This window comes from Physella acuta, unplaced genomic scaffold (genome assembly GCF_028476545.2).
Source record: "Physella acuta isolate Inbredline_101_S28 unplaced genomic scaffold, ASM2847654v3 ptg001316l, whole genome shotgun sequence".
Taxonomy (NCBI): domain Eukaryota; kingdom Metazoa; phylum Mollusca; class Gastropoda; family Physidae; genus Physella; species Physella acuta.
In genome coordinates this window covers 1-11,673 of record NW_026732831.1, presented here as the reverse complement: position 1 = coordinate 11,673, position 11,673 = coordinate 1, and the positions used below count along the sequence as shown (strand labels likewise).

The 11,673-nt window shown below is 31.3% G+C and overlaps 2 protein-coding genes across 2 annotated transcripts; one reads left to right on the top strand and one right to left on the bottom strand.

Moving 5' to 3' along the window:
* Positions 1 to 382: 382 nt before the first annotated feature.
* Positions 383 to 3,497, top strand: LOC131958317 (myotrophin). Its single transcript, XM_059323285.1, has 4 exons — positions 383 to 607; positions 1,438 to 1,548; positions 1,729 to 1,812; positions 2,304 to 3,497. The coding sequence occupies exons 1-4, from the start codon at positions 524 to 526 to the stop codon at positions 2,388 to 2,390; spliced, it is 366 nt and encodes a 121-aa protein (XP_059179268.1). The 5' UTR covers positions 383 to 523; the 3' UTR covers positions 2,391 to 3,497.
* Positions 3,498 to 5,148: 1,651 nt separating this feature from the next.
* LOC131958319 (small ribosomal subunit protein uS9) lies at positions 5,149 to 8,439 on the bottom strand. The gene is made up of 6 exons (XM_059323286.1): positions 8,362 to 8,439; positions 7,857 to 7,913; positions 6,116 to 6,217; positions 5,900 to 5,996; positions 5,433 to 5,480; positions 5,149 to 5,341 (listed from the first exon to the last, which is right to left on the bottom strand). Exons 2-6 carry the CDS (start codon positions 7,902 to 7,904, stop codon positions 5,196 to 5,198), a joined length of 441 nt encoding a protein of 146 aa, XP_059179269.1. The 5' UTR covers positions 7,905 to 7,913; positions 8,362 to 8,439; the 3' UTR covers positions 5,149 to 5,195.
* Between the last annotated feature and the right edge of the window lie 3,234 nt (positions 8,440 to 11,673).

Sequence of the window (11,673 nt, the reverse complement as noted above, 5' to 3'; positions counted from 1 at the left end):
GGGGGGGGGGGCTGACACTGGTAAAAGTATGTTCTTATAAAAATTCCATTTGGTTCGTGGGCGGGGAGGGGGTGGGGGCGGTAGAAAAGCTGTCTGGAAGAAACTCTGGCCGGAATGTGCCGCTATGCCTCTAGCGGGTTGTATTCTATACTGCAAAGATGATTAGTTTGTAAAACATCCAGGGCAGTTAAATATTTAAATTAGCATACACGGTCTCAAATTTACTGCGTGTTAAGCGACTATTTTCTCTATAACGACGTAGATCTATCAAAATTTAATAACGATGAGTGGTTGCTATCTCAATGTAGGCTTAACGGATGCTAGTAATTTAACTTATTGCCCGAAACAACATGTTAGTTTGATATCAGGGCATCACAACATAACTACTTCCGGTTCAAAGCCTCCGGTTATACTTCTACCTTTTTTTTTATCACCACCTTAGAAAAGGCTTAAATTAGACCCTAAAATATCATCTTATTAAATAGTTTTTACCTCTACTAATTCAGTATTTGATTAGAAAATAATGTCTGAAGATAAAGATCAAGAACTTGTATGGAAAGTGAAAAACGGTGAACTCAATGACATCAAAACACTTGTAGAAAAAGAGGTAGGCCTGGCCTTGGCTAGGCGGCTTTTCCTTACTTTTAGAACTTTTAGTAAATTTTAGTTTGTAGAATGCAGTAGGCCCTAAATTAAAGTATTTGATCTAGAATCTAGTAGAGTCTAAATTTACATCTAGTAAAGTATTAGTATTGTGATAATTAGTAAGTAAATAATAATAAAAAAAGTACTCTAGTTAAAACTTTTTTAAAACTTATACTTAACTTATTCTTGTTTTTAGTCTTACTCTTAATACAAGTTTTGAAGTTTACACTACACTTTGACTACACACTGACCACTGTCATAAGTCCCACTGACTAGACTAGACTAGACTTAGATTTATTAATAAATTATTATTAAAGAATGTCTTACTTTAAGTTTTAAGATCTAGAATCTAGATCTATAACTTAAAAACTAACTGACTTCTGCGGAGTCTAATCAAATAAATCAACATGTGAAATTACAAATTAGAGCTTCGAATGCAGAGGCATTTATCCCATTTTTTAAACTCCAGATCTAGATCTATATTTAAGGGCCCCCCTTCATTCACAACTACTTTAGAATAAATTAAAAATAGATGTTTTCCCTCCAATACATATGCCCACATAAAATTATTAAAAAAATAAGAAAATTTACTTTAAATTAGTGTCTTTTTAGATTTAAGACCTATAGTAAAATGCTAATTAAGTTACAATGCATGAATTTTCAGAGAATACCTATATCTATTTATTTATATATATACCAGGCCTATATAGCCTATATATAAGGACCCTTATTTTATAATAAATATTGTTATACTAATTCTTGATGATCTAAACTTAACATATTTTGTAACAGGGTGTGAATGTTAATAAGGAAATCCAAGGCCGTCTTCCCTTACATTATGCTGCAGATTATGGCCAAACAGAAGTAATAGAATATTTGATAAGCAAAGGAGCTAAAGTCAATGTAAGTTTACTTAAAACTAGCAGCTTTGTTCTTAATCCTATTTACTTCTATTAGTGATTATTCAACTTACATTAATGGATTTGAGAAAAAGAAATATCATTTTTATAAACTTTTAACAAATGAAAATTTTATATTTAGTGCTTAATTATTTAGTAATAAGTAATTTCTTTTTACACTTAGGCTCCTGACAAATATGGTATAACACCATTATTGTCTGCCATTTTTGAAGGACATACTGCAAGTGTACGACTGTTATTAGAAAAGGTATGTAGTAACAAAACATCTCGAAAGGTACTTGTTTTATGTACTTGAATAACTTGACTTAGTTTAAGCATTACCTAAAATACATAACAGTTTACTGAATAATTAAATTGTATACTTATTCTAAATTGTTGCGAAGTCCACATTAGTCTTTAAATATTATTTCAAATTTATTAGCAAAAATATTAATATTAATGAATTGTTAAAAAAAATGAAAAACATCCTTAAGTAAAAGTAAGTGAAGTTCCCTTTTTGCACTTGACGGTCCATGGGGCAAATGAAGTAGTCGTGTGTCTCTGTAAACTTGACATATAATGAGATAATGTAGTCAGCACTATGCCCTGCTACCTTTACTTTTCCTAATTTAAAGTACATGTCAGTGATGTTCTACTGACTAGAATCTGGATTTGAAACTTCTGGGTTAGCCGTCTAGCACACTGCTGCAAAACCACACTGTCCCATCCTTAATTAATTTGTTTTCTGTTTTATTCCAGGGTGCAGACAAATCTGGTAAGTCTCCAGATGGTGCTTCATACATAGATTGTGCTGAAAAAGATGAGATCAAGGCTCTTCTAAAATAACTGGTAAAAAACCCACAGTACAGAAACATCTGCAGAAAATATAAGACAGAAATGCTGGTTCGGTGGATCAAGTGGTGTGACATTCATGTATCTAATTTTTTCAACTTATGAAATATTTTTTAATACTAGTAAGGATGAAATAAAATCTGTCATCACAATATATTTTAACAGCATATATTTAAAAACAGTAATTTGTTAAAATATATATTGTTTTCATGTGGTGTGTAAATTGTAAATGTTGTTTTGGTTATGTTAAGATGACCTCAAGTCTTAATATATTGAATCTTTAAACATGAGTAAATGGGGACAGAAAAGGTGTTAAAAATTCAATGTTTAAAAAAAAATTATTAATAATATTAATTTTCATAACTATAAACATGTTCATTAACACCTATGGATGTTTTTCTAGCTTTATACTATAGCTAATTAAAGATGTACTGCAGTTGACATAGAGTATTTCAGTACTCAACAAATAAATACACCATTAACAATTGAAATTTTTTATGTGTAATTCAATTTCAATACCTCCCATGTGAGTGCCAGTGAAATCCAGGGATTAAAGACGATTTCAAAATTATTTAAAATGAAAGTAACAATGTAATGTAAAATCAACTACCATTCTATACTATCTCAATGTTTAATTTTGCATGCATTCTCAAGTCAGTTATACTTGTGAATATATTTATTTTTGTGCTCTTTATTTTAAATATAGTTTGCTAGGTTGCCATGCTTTTGATAATAATATTACTATTTATACCAGTAAAAGTTTTTGCTTATTTTTGTAATCTATTTTAGGAAAATTGTTACTATTCCTATAAAATATAACTACAATAAAATAATACTACTAGTAAATTGACCAATATGTTAAAGCAAAATAATGGCTTTGTATAAACTTTGTGCAATGTGGTTAATAGGATTATTCTGACAAAAAGCTTTAGATTCTCTGTGGGTATGATCTGTGCTTAATGTAAGTTCTTGTTTGAGGACTTTTTTTTTTTTTATATAATTCAGATTTGATTTAGTTCCAGGAAATTGTGCAGAAAAAAGTTGATGCATTTACAAATGTACTTGCCTTCTATTGGTAATTAAAATGGATATCTAAATCGATTTCTCTAGCTGTATTTTTTTAGGTTTAGCAGCTTGTGAACATGTATGGACCTCAATGAATAATTTTTTACCAGTATAACATTTCCAAAGATTAACCCCCTGTTATAAAGAATATCATGGAACCAGCCTTTACAATGTCACAATGGTAAAGCAAATACACAGTGTAGCTAAAAAGTAAATAGTGTGAATAACCACCAAATATAACATCTCTGTAGATGTAAACTGGGAATCATTTGGCACACTAGACATGTTTGCACAACAGCCCACCACTTGGGAGTTATAATTTGGATTTTACTGAGTCACATGTGAATCGTTAAAACATTTTTGGGAGACCAACTAGAAAGTTACACAATGTTCCAAAAGTCACCTGTATTTTCCTTCTACCTCTGATGGGCTGTTCTTAAGGGGGTAGGTTCCAGAAAGAAAACAAATTCTCAATTAAAAAGTTTAATTGATTTGAGTATATCTAAGTTAGGTTACTTGAAAATATTTGCAAGCATCAGGGAACGGTGGCCATCTTGGAAATATCTACCTTTTGTGGAGTTCTAAAGTGTCATAAAGTAACATATATACCGCCTATATAATCATTGACCCTTCTTCTACTAACACTAATAGAGTCAGCTTGCTAGTTTTTGAACAGAAAACTCTAAAAATATTTTTTTTTTACATTTCAAAAATTGGTATGGCGGAATTCTATGGAAATTAATGCTAAAGTTAATGGAATTTCACCATAAAAAAAACGTGGAAAAAATATTTCTAGCTGTTACACTCACAAAAACTATCCAATATGTTACTTTATGAAATTTTTGAACTCCACAAAAGGTTTTTCCAAGATGGCAGCTGTTGCCACGACAACCATATTTTCAAGCATCCCTGATGCATGCAAATATATTCCCTTAAGTACCCTAACTTATATGTATACATATAAATAAGAATGGCTTAATTAAAGTGTTTTTTCGTAGCCTATCCTTCAAGTATAGTGACTACTAGCATTATTTTAGTTAAGCACTTAGAGCATCATGACATACATTTTTTTCACCTGGCTTAGCAACATTAAAAACAACTCATGACCATTTGACTTTCTGGTTAGGAATGGAATAAATCTGTCTCTAGCAGTCCATGATGAAGTGTAAGGAGTGCTGTATAACTTAACTCGTACAGGTTATACCAGAACAGTAGAACTTGAAAACTTTCTTAGACTTAATACAACTTGACAGAATTAAACTAAAAATTTCACAACAAACTTTGTAAGGAGCATTATTAGATGTGTTTACTGCACTTGTGTTCACAAGTCAAATTTTAGTGCACTAATAACTCAATGGATATAGATGTACAGTGGATCCTCACAAAACAAATTCCTGTCAATATTACTATAATGTCCATGCCAATTGAAGCAGCACCTAGAAAAAGCTCACCAAAACTCCAGACTATTAATGACAAACTTCACCAAAACTAACCCCGAAATGATCTCATCTTTTAACTATACTTTTTATGGATTTTAAGTACACAAATGATGTGGGCAGAATACATCTACTACAACAAGACAAGTAAATGTACATGCCAACAACAAACAAAAGAATTGACAATTGAGAAAAACTTGACAAAATCCGAAAAAAAAAAAAAAAAACTAAGTAAAAAAAAAAACAGAATATACAATTTAATAACTTTATTCTGAAACCTCGCACATGTTTGTTTAAATTAACGGTAAGATTTCTGGTATCTGGCACGTGCACCTGGGCCTCCAAATTTCTTGGGCTCACAGCGACGAGGATCAGCAACCAATAATGATCTATCATACTGGATCAAAACATCCTTGATTTCCTTCTTTGAAGCTTCATCAACATCTGAAATTTATTTTAAGAAGAGGTTTAACACACAGACCATGACAAAAATAATCTAAAAAAATAAAAAACTTAAAATAACCTAAAAACTCACATTTCTGGTAGTATGCAACAATAGCTTTTGAGATAGCTTGTCTGATAGCTGAGGATGAAAAAATAAAATAATAAGCACCAAATTGTGATCAGTAGAAAGAGCAGTTTTGTCAGTCACCCAGACCTTTCATCAGCTATCTCCCTTAACAGTGTCAAGCTTAATTGGATACATGCCGACCATTGTTATTCAATTGAAGGGACAATCATACATAAGAAAAACCACAAAATATGAACTAGAGGAAAAAATGCGCCTGCATGAAAATAAATGAAGCATTAACATATAGCAATAAACAAACATGAGCCAAAACCTGCAATCTCTTAATGCTCACCCTAAAAATAACGCTATAGCTTGTACAAAACAAGCAAAACGTAGAATGGTCAAATCTGCATAACATGTGGTATACCTAGGCATAACAAAAAATTAAAAGACACCGACTCATGAGAAAGAAAAATAACCATCATTCTTACCATAAATCTGAGCTACATGGCCACCACCTCTAACGCGCACACGGATGTCAACACCAGCAAATCTGTCTTTACCCAACAACAAAACTGGCTCTTGGAGCTGAAATAAAAAAATTTAAGTAAGGTTACAATGAACTCGCTATTAGGCTCACATACAAAAATGCAACTAGGTTTAAATACGCAAAGAATCAAACTTGTAGAATTCTAAAGATGCAATACCTTAACCCTAAGGATTTCAGGCTCCATCTGGTCAAGTGGGCGACCATTCACCTTGATTAAACCAGTTCCACGCTTGCAATGAGCAACAGCAGTTGAAGTTTTCTATCAGAAAAAAAAATGTAGGTAAACCACACGAAGCCAAATCAAAACTGACATAAATTGACCTAACCCACTGGCAAATTTAAAAAGCTAACTGAACACAAAAACTAGGGATATTGTCCAGACAAGCCCTGCTAATAAGTTAACAAGCGCCACCCAAGTAAGAGATAGGGGATAGTGTACTTTTAGATGTTAACCTTAGCAATGGAGGTGGAAGATTTTAGTTACCAATGTCCGATAATAGACTCTTCCATAAAATAGGTGTGTTGGGTTGGTAGTAGTATTGTAATCACGACTAATTATATGGTTAGAGATTAGGGTTAGGCTTATGGTAAGCCCAGGTTTAGCATTGACATCAGTAGCCTAACACCCCTTCTTAAAAGAAGATTCTATTATCGGACACTGGTCTAAAAATTCCCCCAAGTTGTTTTTATGGCACATGCATGTAAATATTCAAATGACTAGACACCAGAAATAGGTCAGGTACCCTTGTGTGGACTAAATTGGAGCTGGCACAAACAGTGGTGGGGCTATCTAGAGAGATCCAAAACCTAATTAACTTTAATAAAACTGTCCAACCCAAGGATGTAAAATCCTTGTTGACCAGCAACACAATTTTAAAAAGGTCCAACACTGGAATGGTACTTAACACGTACAGACACACAAAAACAACATCCAGATAAATTTCAAAATAGGAATCATCTAGTAATACTAGAGCTTAATAATGGACTGTACACAAAATAGGTTGTTAGTATTGGAATCTCAGGTTAATTGTTAAAATTTCTTGGCTTTACTTTGCTATTGCCATATTCTCTTTTAAAGTATTAAGATCATATCCATTCATTTCTGTATGAGTAAGGACCCTTAAAAGCAAATTAGGGTTAGTGTTCATACTAGCAAAACATGTAATATCACCCAAAGAACATTTTCTAATTATCATGCTATCTGGTACAATCAAAAAGAAAAATGTATAAGCCTACAAGTGTCTGATAAAAGAATTTTTAAAATGGGTGTTAGGCTACTGGTATTTCAAGTAAATATATGCATGCTAATGTAACCAACAGTCACCCCCAACACTAGTCCTACAATAAGTCTAATCATAAAACTAGTCGAAATCATAAAACAACTAACAACCTAACCCACCTATATATGGAAGAGTCTACATTCGGACATCAGTAACTCCAATCATCCCAATCAAAATCTACCATTAATGTTGTAATGCAAGCAGAACACACAAGGGGTCATCCATAAATGACGTCACACTTTTAGGGATGATTTTAACCTCCCCCCTGTCACAAAAAGCCAGACCCCCCCCCCCAATTGCAGTTGAATTTTTTTAAACAGCTATATTTTTCCAAAATCTTGTCTGAACTCTGTCAAAATAGAGTATTTTAATAAATTGTCATTAGGCCTACAACTTTTAAAAACAGTTTTCTTAAACGCAAAATAACGTCTAAAATTCATTTTCTAACATAGCTTTTTTATAATGCAAAAGTATGACGTTGCACCATCTGAACCCCTCTCGTCACACACCATCACAAAATTACGGACCCCCCTCCCCCTACGAGTGTGACGTCATTTATGGATGACGCCCAAGGTGTTTGTGACCCCACGTATGCAAAAAAAAATATTAAAAATTAACCTTGCGTCCAAAAACTTGAACGGCTTGCAAAGGTCCTTTGGCAGGCATCGTGGTAGTCTGATTTTGAAAAAAATACATTTACAAGTGATAAATTTACAGTAAATTAAAAAGTAATTAAAGTGGCCAACTATCATGAAATCTGAAAAGTACAACAAGACAGACATTTGACAAAAATCAATGATGGCACTGTGTTCCACTCAAGTGTTAACCTTGCTTTAGTAACTGACAATAATAATATATTCTATTAAGACTTCCAGACACACAAAACTTTAATAATAAAGTTGTCCTGATAAAGCAAAAAAGTTTTCTATCGACAATAGGTAATGTCCGGCTTTCATATTAAAAAGTGTAGTTTTAACTTCTCTGATGATTTAGTTAACGTTAATCCATTACTCTTAGTTAGCCTAAATATTAACACAAGGTAGTGTTGTCATTTTAAGATTAAAAAATTAAAGCAAACCCGAATAAAATGAACAAACAAATGCAGTTTTATCTAAGTAGCTACCTTCCGTTTAAGACCAAAAGAGAGAAAGGAAGTCAATGTGGGGTTCGCGAATGTTACCACATGGGCAAAACTTAAAAATTCTGGACTTTTATTATTCTAACAGAACAATACAAAATCGAAATGAAACCTTGCAAGAAAAAAAAAACATATTTCTATAATGATGCTGCTTAGTCCCATTCTAGCTTGCTTTAAGTTTAAAATAAAATTTTAAAAATTCATATATAGACTAGTTAATTGGACAGATCTACAATATATTTGAATAAGCTAAAACAATGTGCAAATGTTCAATTCTACTCTAGCGCTTTTTTTTCTCAAAGTCAGGCTGTAGAAATTTAAAATAAAAATATGCTATTTTGCAGGGTCTATAATTAATTACTCTAATTGAATATTTAAGATGACACTTTGTTGAATGTTAGTTTTAACCAAACAAAATTGAGTCTTCAGCCAATTTACTATTGACACAACTGGATAGAGTCTCACACGGGTTTTAATTAGCTATTTTTATCTAAATTGAGTTGGTCAGTACCAGACCTTTTGACCAATAAACACTGAACGTGATATTTAATTTTTTAACGTAATGTACTCGTTTGTGGCTTATTTAAAATAAATACTCAAAGCGTAAACTTGGGATTCAAGTTATTAAAAAAAAAATATTAAAAAAAAATAATTTATTAGTTGACGAATAAAAATACCAATAACTCATGATTTTAGAGAGCCAATACGGTGTAGGCCTATTTAACTAAAACTGATAACACACAGCTCATAAAAATAAAATACTAAAAAATTATAAATAATAGCTACACTGACAAAGAAACTTAAAATTAAGCTGTAAAAAAATTTGGATATCGCGTCCTTTACACAATATGCGTCTTCACTAAGTACTGTGTCACTGTTCATCTTTTTTTTTTGTCTAGTCTTTAACCACAAAGTTATGTGTTGACGAAGAACTTAAGGTCGAAACTTCTTAAAAATATGTATAAGAAAACAGTACATTTAAAGTGAATTACATACAAGCCCGATTAAAAATCAAAATTTGCACGCGTTTTAGAACGCCGAATCACGTGCTGGAGCGATCTCTAGATCAACATTAAAATAAGATAACTATCTGAATTGTTCGAAATTTATATCAAAATCAATACGTATAATAGAGGACCAGAGGCGTAGCGAGGGGGGGGGGGACATATGTCCCCGGGCGCCGACCTTAGGGGGGAGGGCGCCATATCGAAAGTAGGAGGGGGGGGGGTGCAAATCGAAAGTTTGTCCCCGGGCGCCGGGAAGGGTCGCTACGCCTCTGTAGGGGACGCCAAACGTTGTAGGTAATAATGTAAAAAGCTTATTACTTAAAAATATAAACAGTCGAACAAAACAATATAGACTGCTACTTTACCTTATGGACTTATTTAATTGTTTTCTAAGTTAAATGCATGACATCAAAATAAAAAGTTAAAGTGACTGATAAAAAGCGCTCCGACCTTTCTAAATGCGCGGGGGGGGGGGGGGGGGGGGCGCTGTTTTCCACCAACGCGAATAACTATATAATAAGCCTAGTTCGGAAAAGGGGTGCAAAATTGATAGTTCGCCCTATGCGCCGAAATAGATACATTACCCTGTCTATAGTTTATATAGTATATATAATAAACATATATAACATTTTTATGCCTCATTCGTGAGATGAATTTTTGTTTTGAATCTGCACCCAGAAATTTGTGATAGTATTTAAAACCATTTTAATGTAAATCTTTAAGAAATTAGTTATACTTTGCCTATTATAAATATTTTTTTTAAAATTATCGTTTCATTGCATTATTTATAGGATATCTTATTAAAAAGTTTAATTTTAAACCAAGGTAACCCCGGTAGTAATGCCATCAATTTATGGTCAAAGGGGAATTAAAATGAAATTACTTAACCTCACAGTTTAGACGAGGTTACCTCGCTTCGAATTTAAAAAAAAATAACAAAAAAATAAAAAATTGCAATAAATTACGGTCAAAGGGAAACAAACATGAAATTACTTTACTTCTTAGTTTAGTCAAAGTTACCTCGCTTAAATTGTTTTAATCAGTTTTTTGAGGGGAAAAATCAAACTAATTTACGTAATTAAACACTATAAATTATTATAAACGCACTAAATAGTACAAACTCAAAATGTCATTTTCTGATCTAAAAATCGTTAAAATGAGGGGAAGAGTAAAATTAATCTAAACCCCATTTTTATTAAAAAAAATAATATTAGTAATGTTTTGTAAAGAAACTTTAATAGTAATATTATTATGTATTAATACCCATTGTTTAAAATTAATACCGATATTGCGAACAAGTGAAATGCAATAGGAACTAGGGTAAAATAATTTCATCTTTGTTCAACTTTGACTTAAAATTTTCATAAAAAAAAAAACAACAAACAACAACATTCAAAGCGGGATAACTAGGCAAAAAATGAGAATGGAAAAAAATAAAAACATGATTATCTTTCTTAGACTGATTTCGTAAAGATTTTTAAAAAAATATGTAATTAGTTTAAAAATATAGTTTTAATTACTATGTATTGTTAATTGTTACCAATAATTTTTTTCACTTAAAATATAGTATAGATCATGATGATCATGATGATGATAATAATAATAATAATAATAATAATAATAATAATAATAATAATAATAATAGTAATAATAATAATAATAATAATAATAATAATAATAGTAATAATAATAATAATAATAATAATAATAATAATAATAATAATAATAATAATAATAATAATAATAATAATAATAATAATAATAATAATGAAAATATTGAAATAATAATAACAATAATGAAAATACTTATAATTTTTATCAAATTTGTATTATAATTCTGTTGGGCTTACTGGAATTACTTGCAGAAACATTCGCATACAATATAATACTTTTGTGAAATTTCATCCACCGAACTTAAACAGAAGCCGAAAGTGGAGTAAATACCATTTCCGGTTATCGGAAATCACACACAAGTTGACAAAAAACTTTAAATTTGTCTCGAAGAGATGACTCAAAGAAACACTTACTGTAATGATGAAACTATACCATTAAAATAACTTAATTTTAGACGGTGATGTTGAGAAATAGGACATCGTGAAAAACGGCGAAAATTATCAAAAATATCTGTTATATCTCTGTTAATTATCCAGTTGATTACAATATTTCCTCTTTAATCTGTACACGAGAAAGTAAAAAAAAAAAAAAAGAAACAAGTGTTTAAATATAACTATTTATTTATGACTTTTGTCCCCTTGTGCTATTCCTGCTTTTTTTATGTTTGGTATTTCCA

Coding starts and splice junctions, on each gene's coding strand:
- LOC131958317 (XM_059323285.1), top strand. CDS start 524: ATGTCTGAAGATAAAGATCAAGAACTTGTATGGAAAGTGAAAAACGGT. Junction 1,549..1,728: donor GCAAAGGAGCTAAAGTCAAT/GTAAGTTTACTT, acceptor TTTTACACTTAG/GCTCCTGACAAATATGGTAT. Junction 1,813..2,303: donor TACGACTGTTATTAGAAAAG/GTATGTAGTAAC, acceptor GTTTTATTCCAG/GGTGCAGACAAATCTGGTAA.
- LOC131958319 (XM_059323286.1), bottom strand. CDS start 7,904: ATGCCTGCCAAAGGACCTTTGCAAGCCGTTCAAGTTTTTGGACGCAAG. Junction 6,218..7,856: donor TTCAAGTTTTTGGACGCAAG/GTTAATTTTTAA, acceptor TTTTTCTGATAG/AAAACTTCAACTGCTGTTGC. Junction 5,342..5,432: donor TGTTGCATACTACCAGAAAT/GTGAGTTTTTAG, acceptor AATAAATTTCAG/ATGTTGATGAAGCTTCAAAG.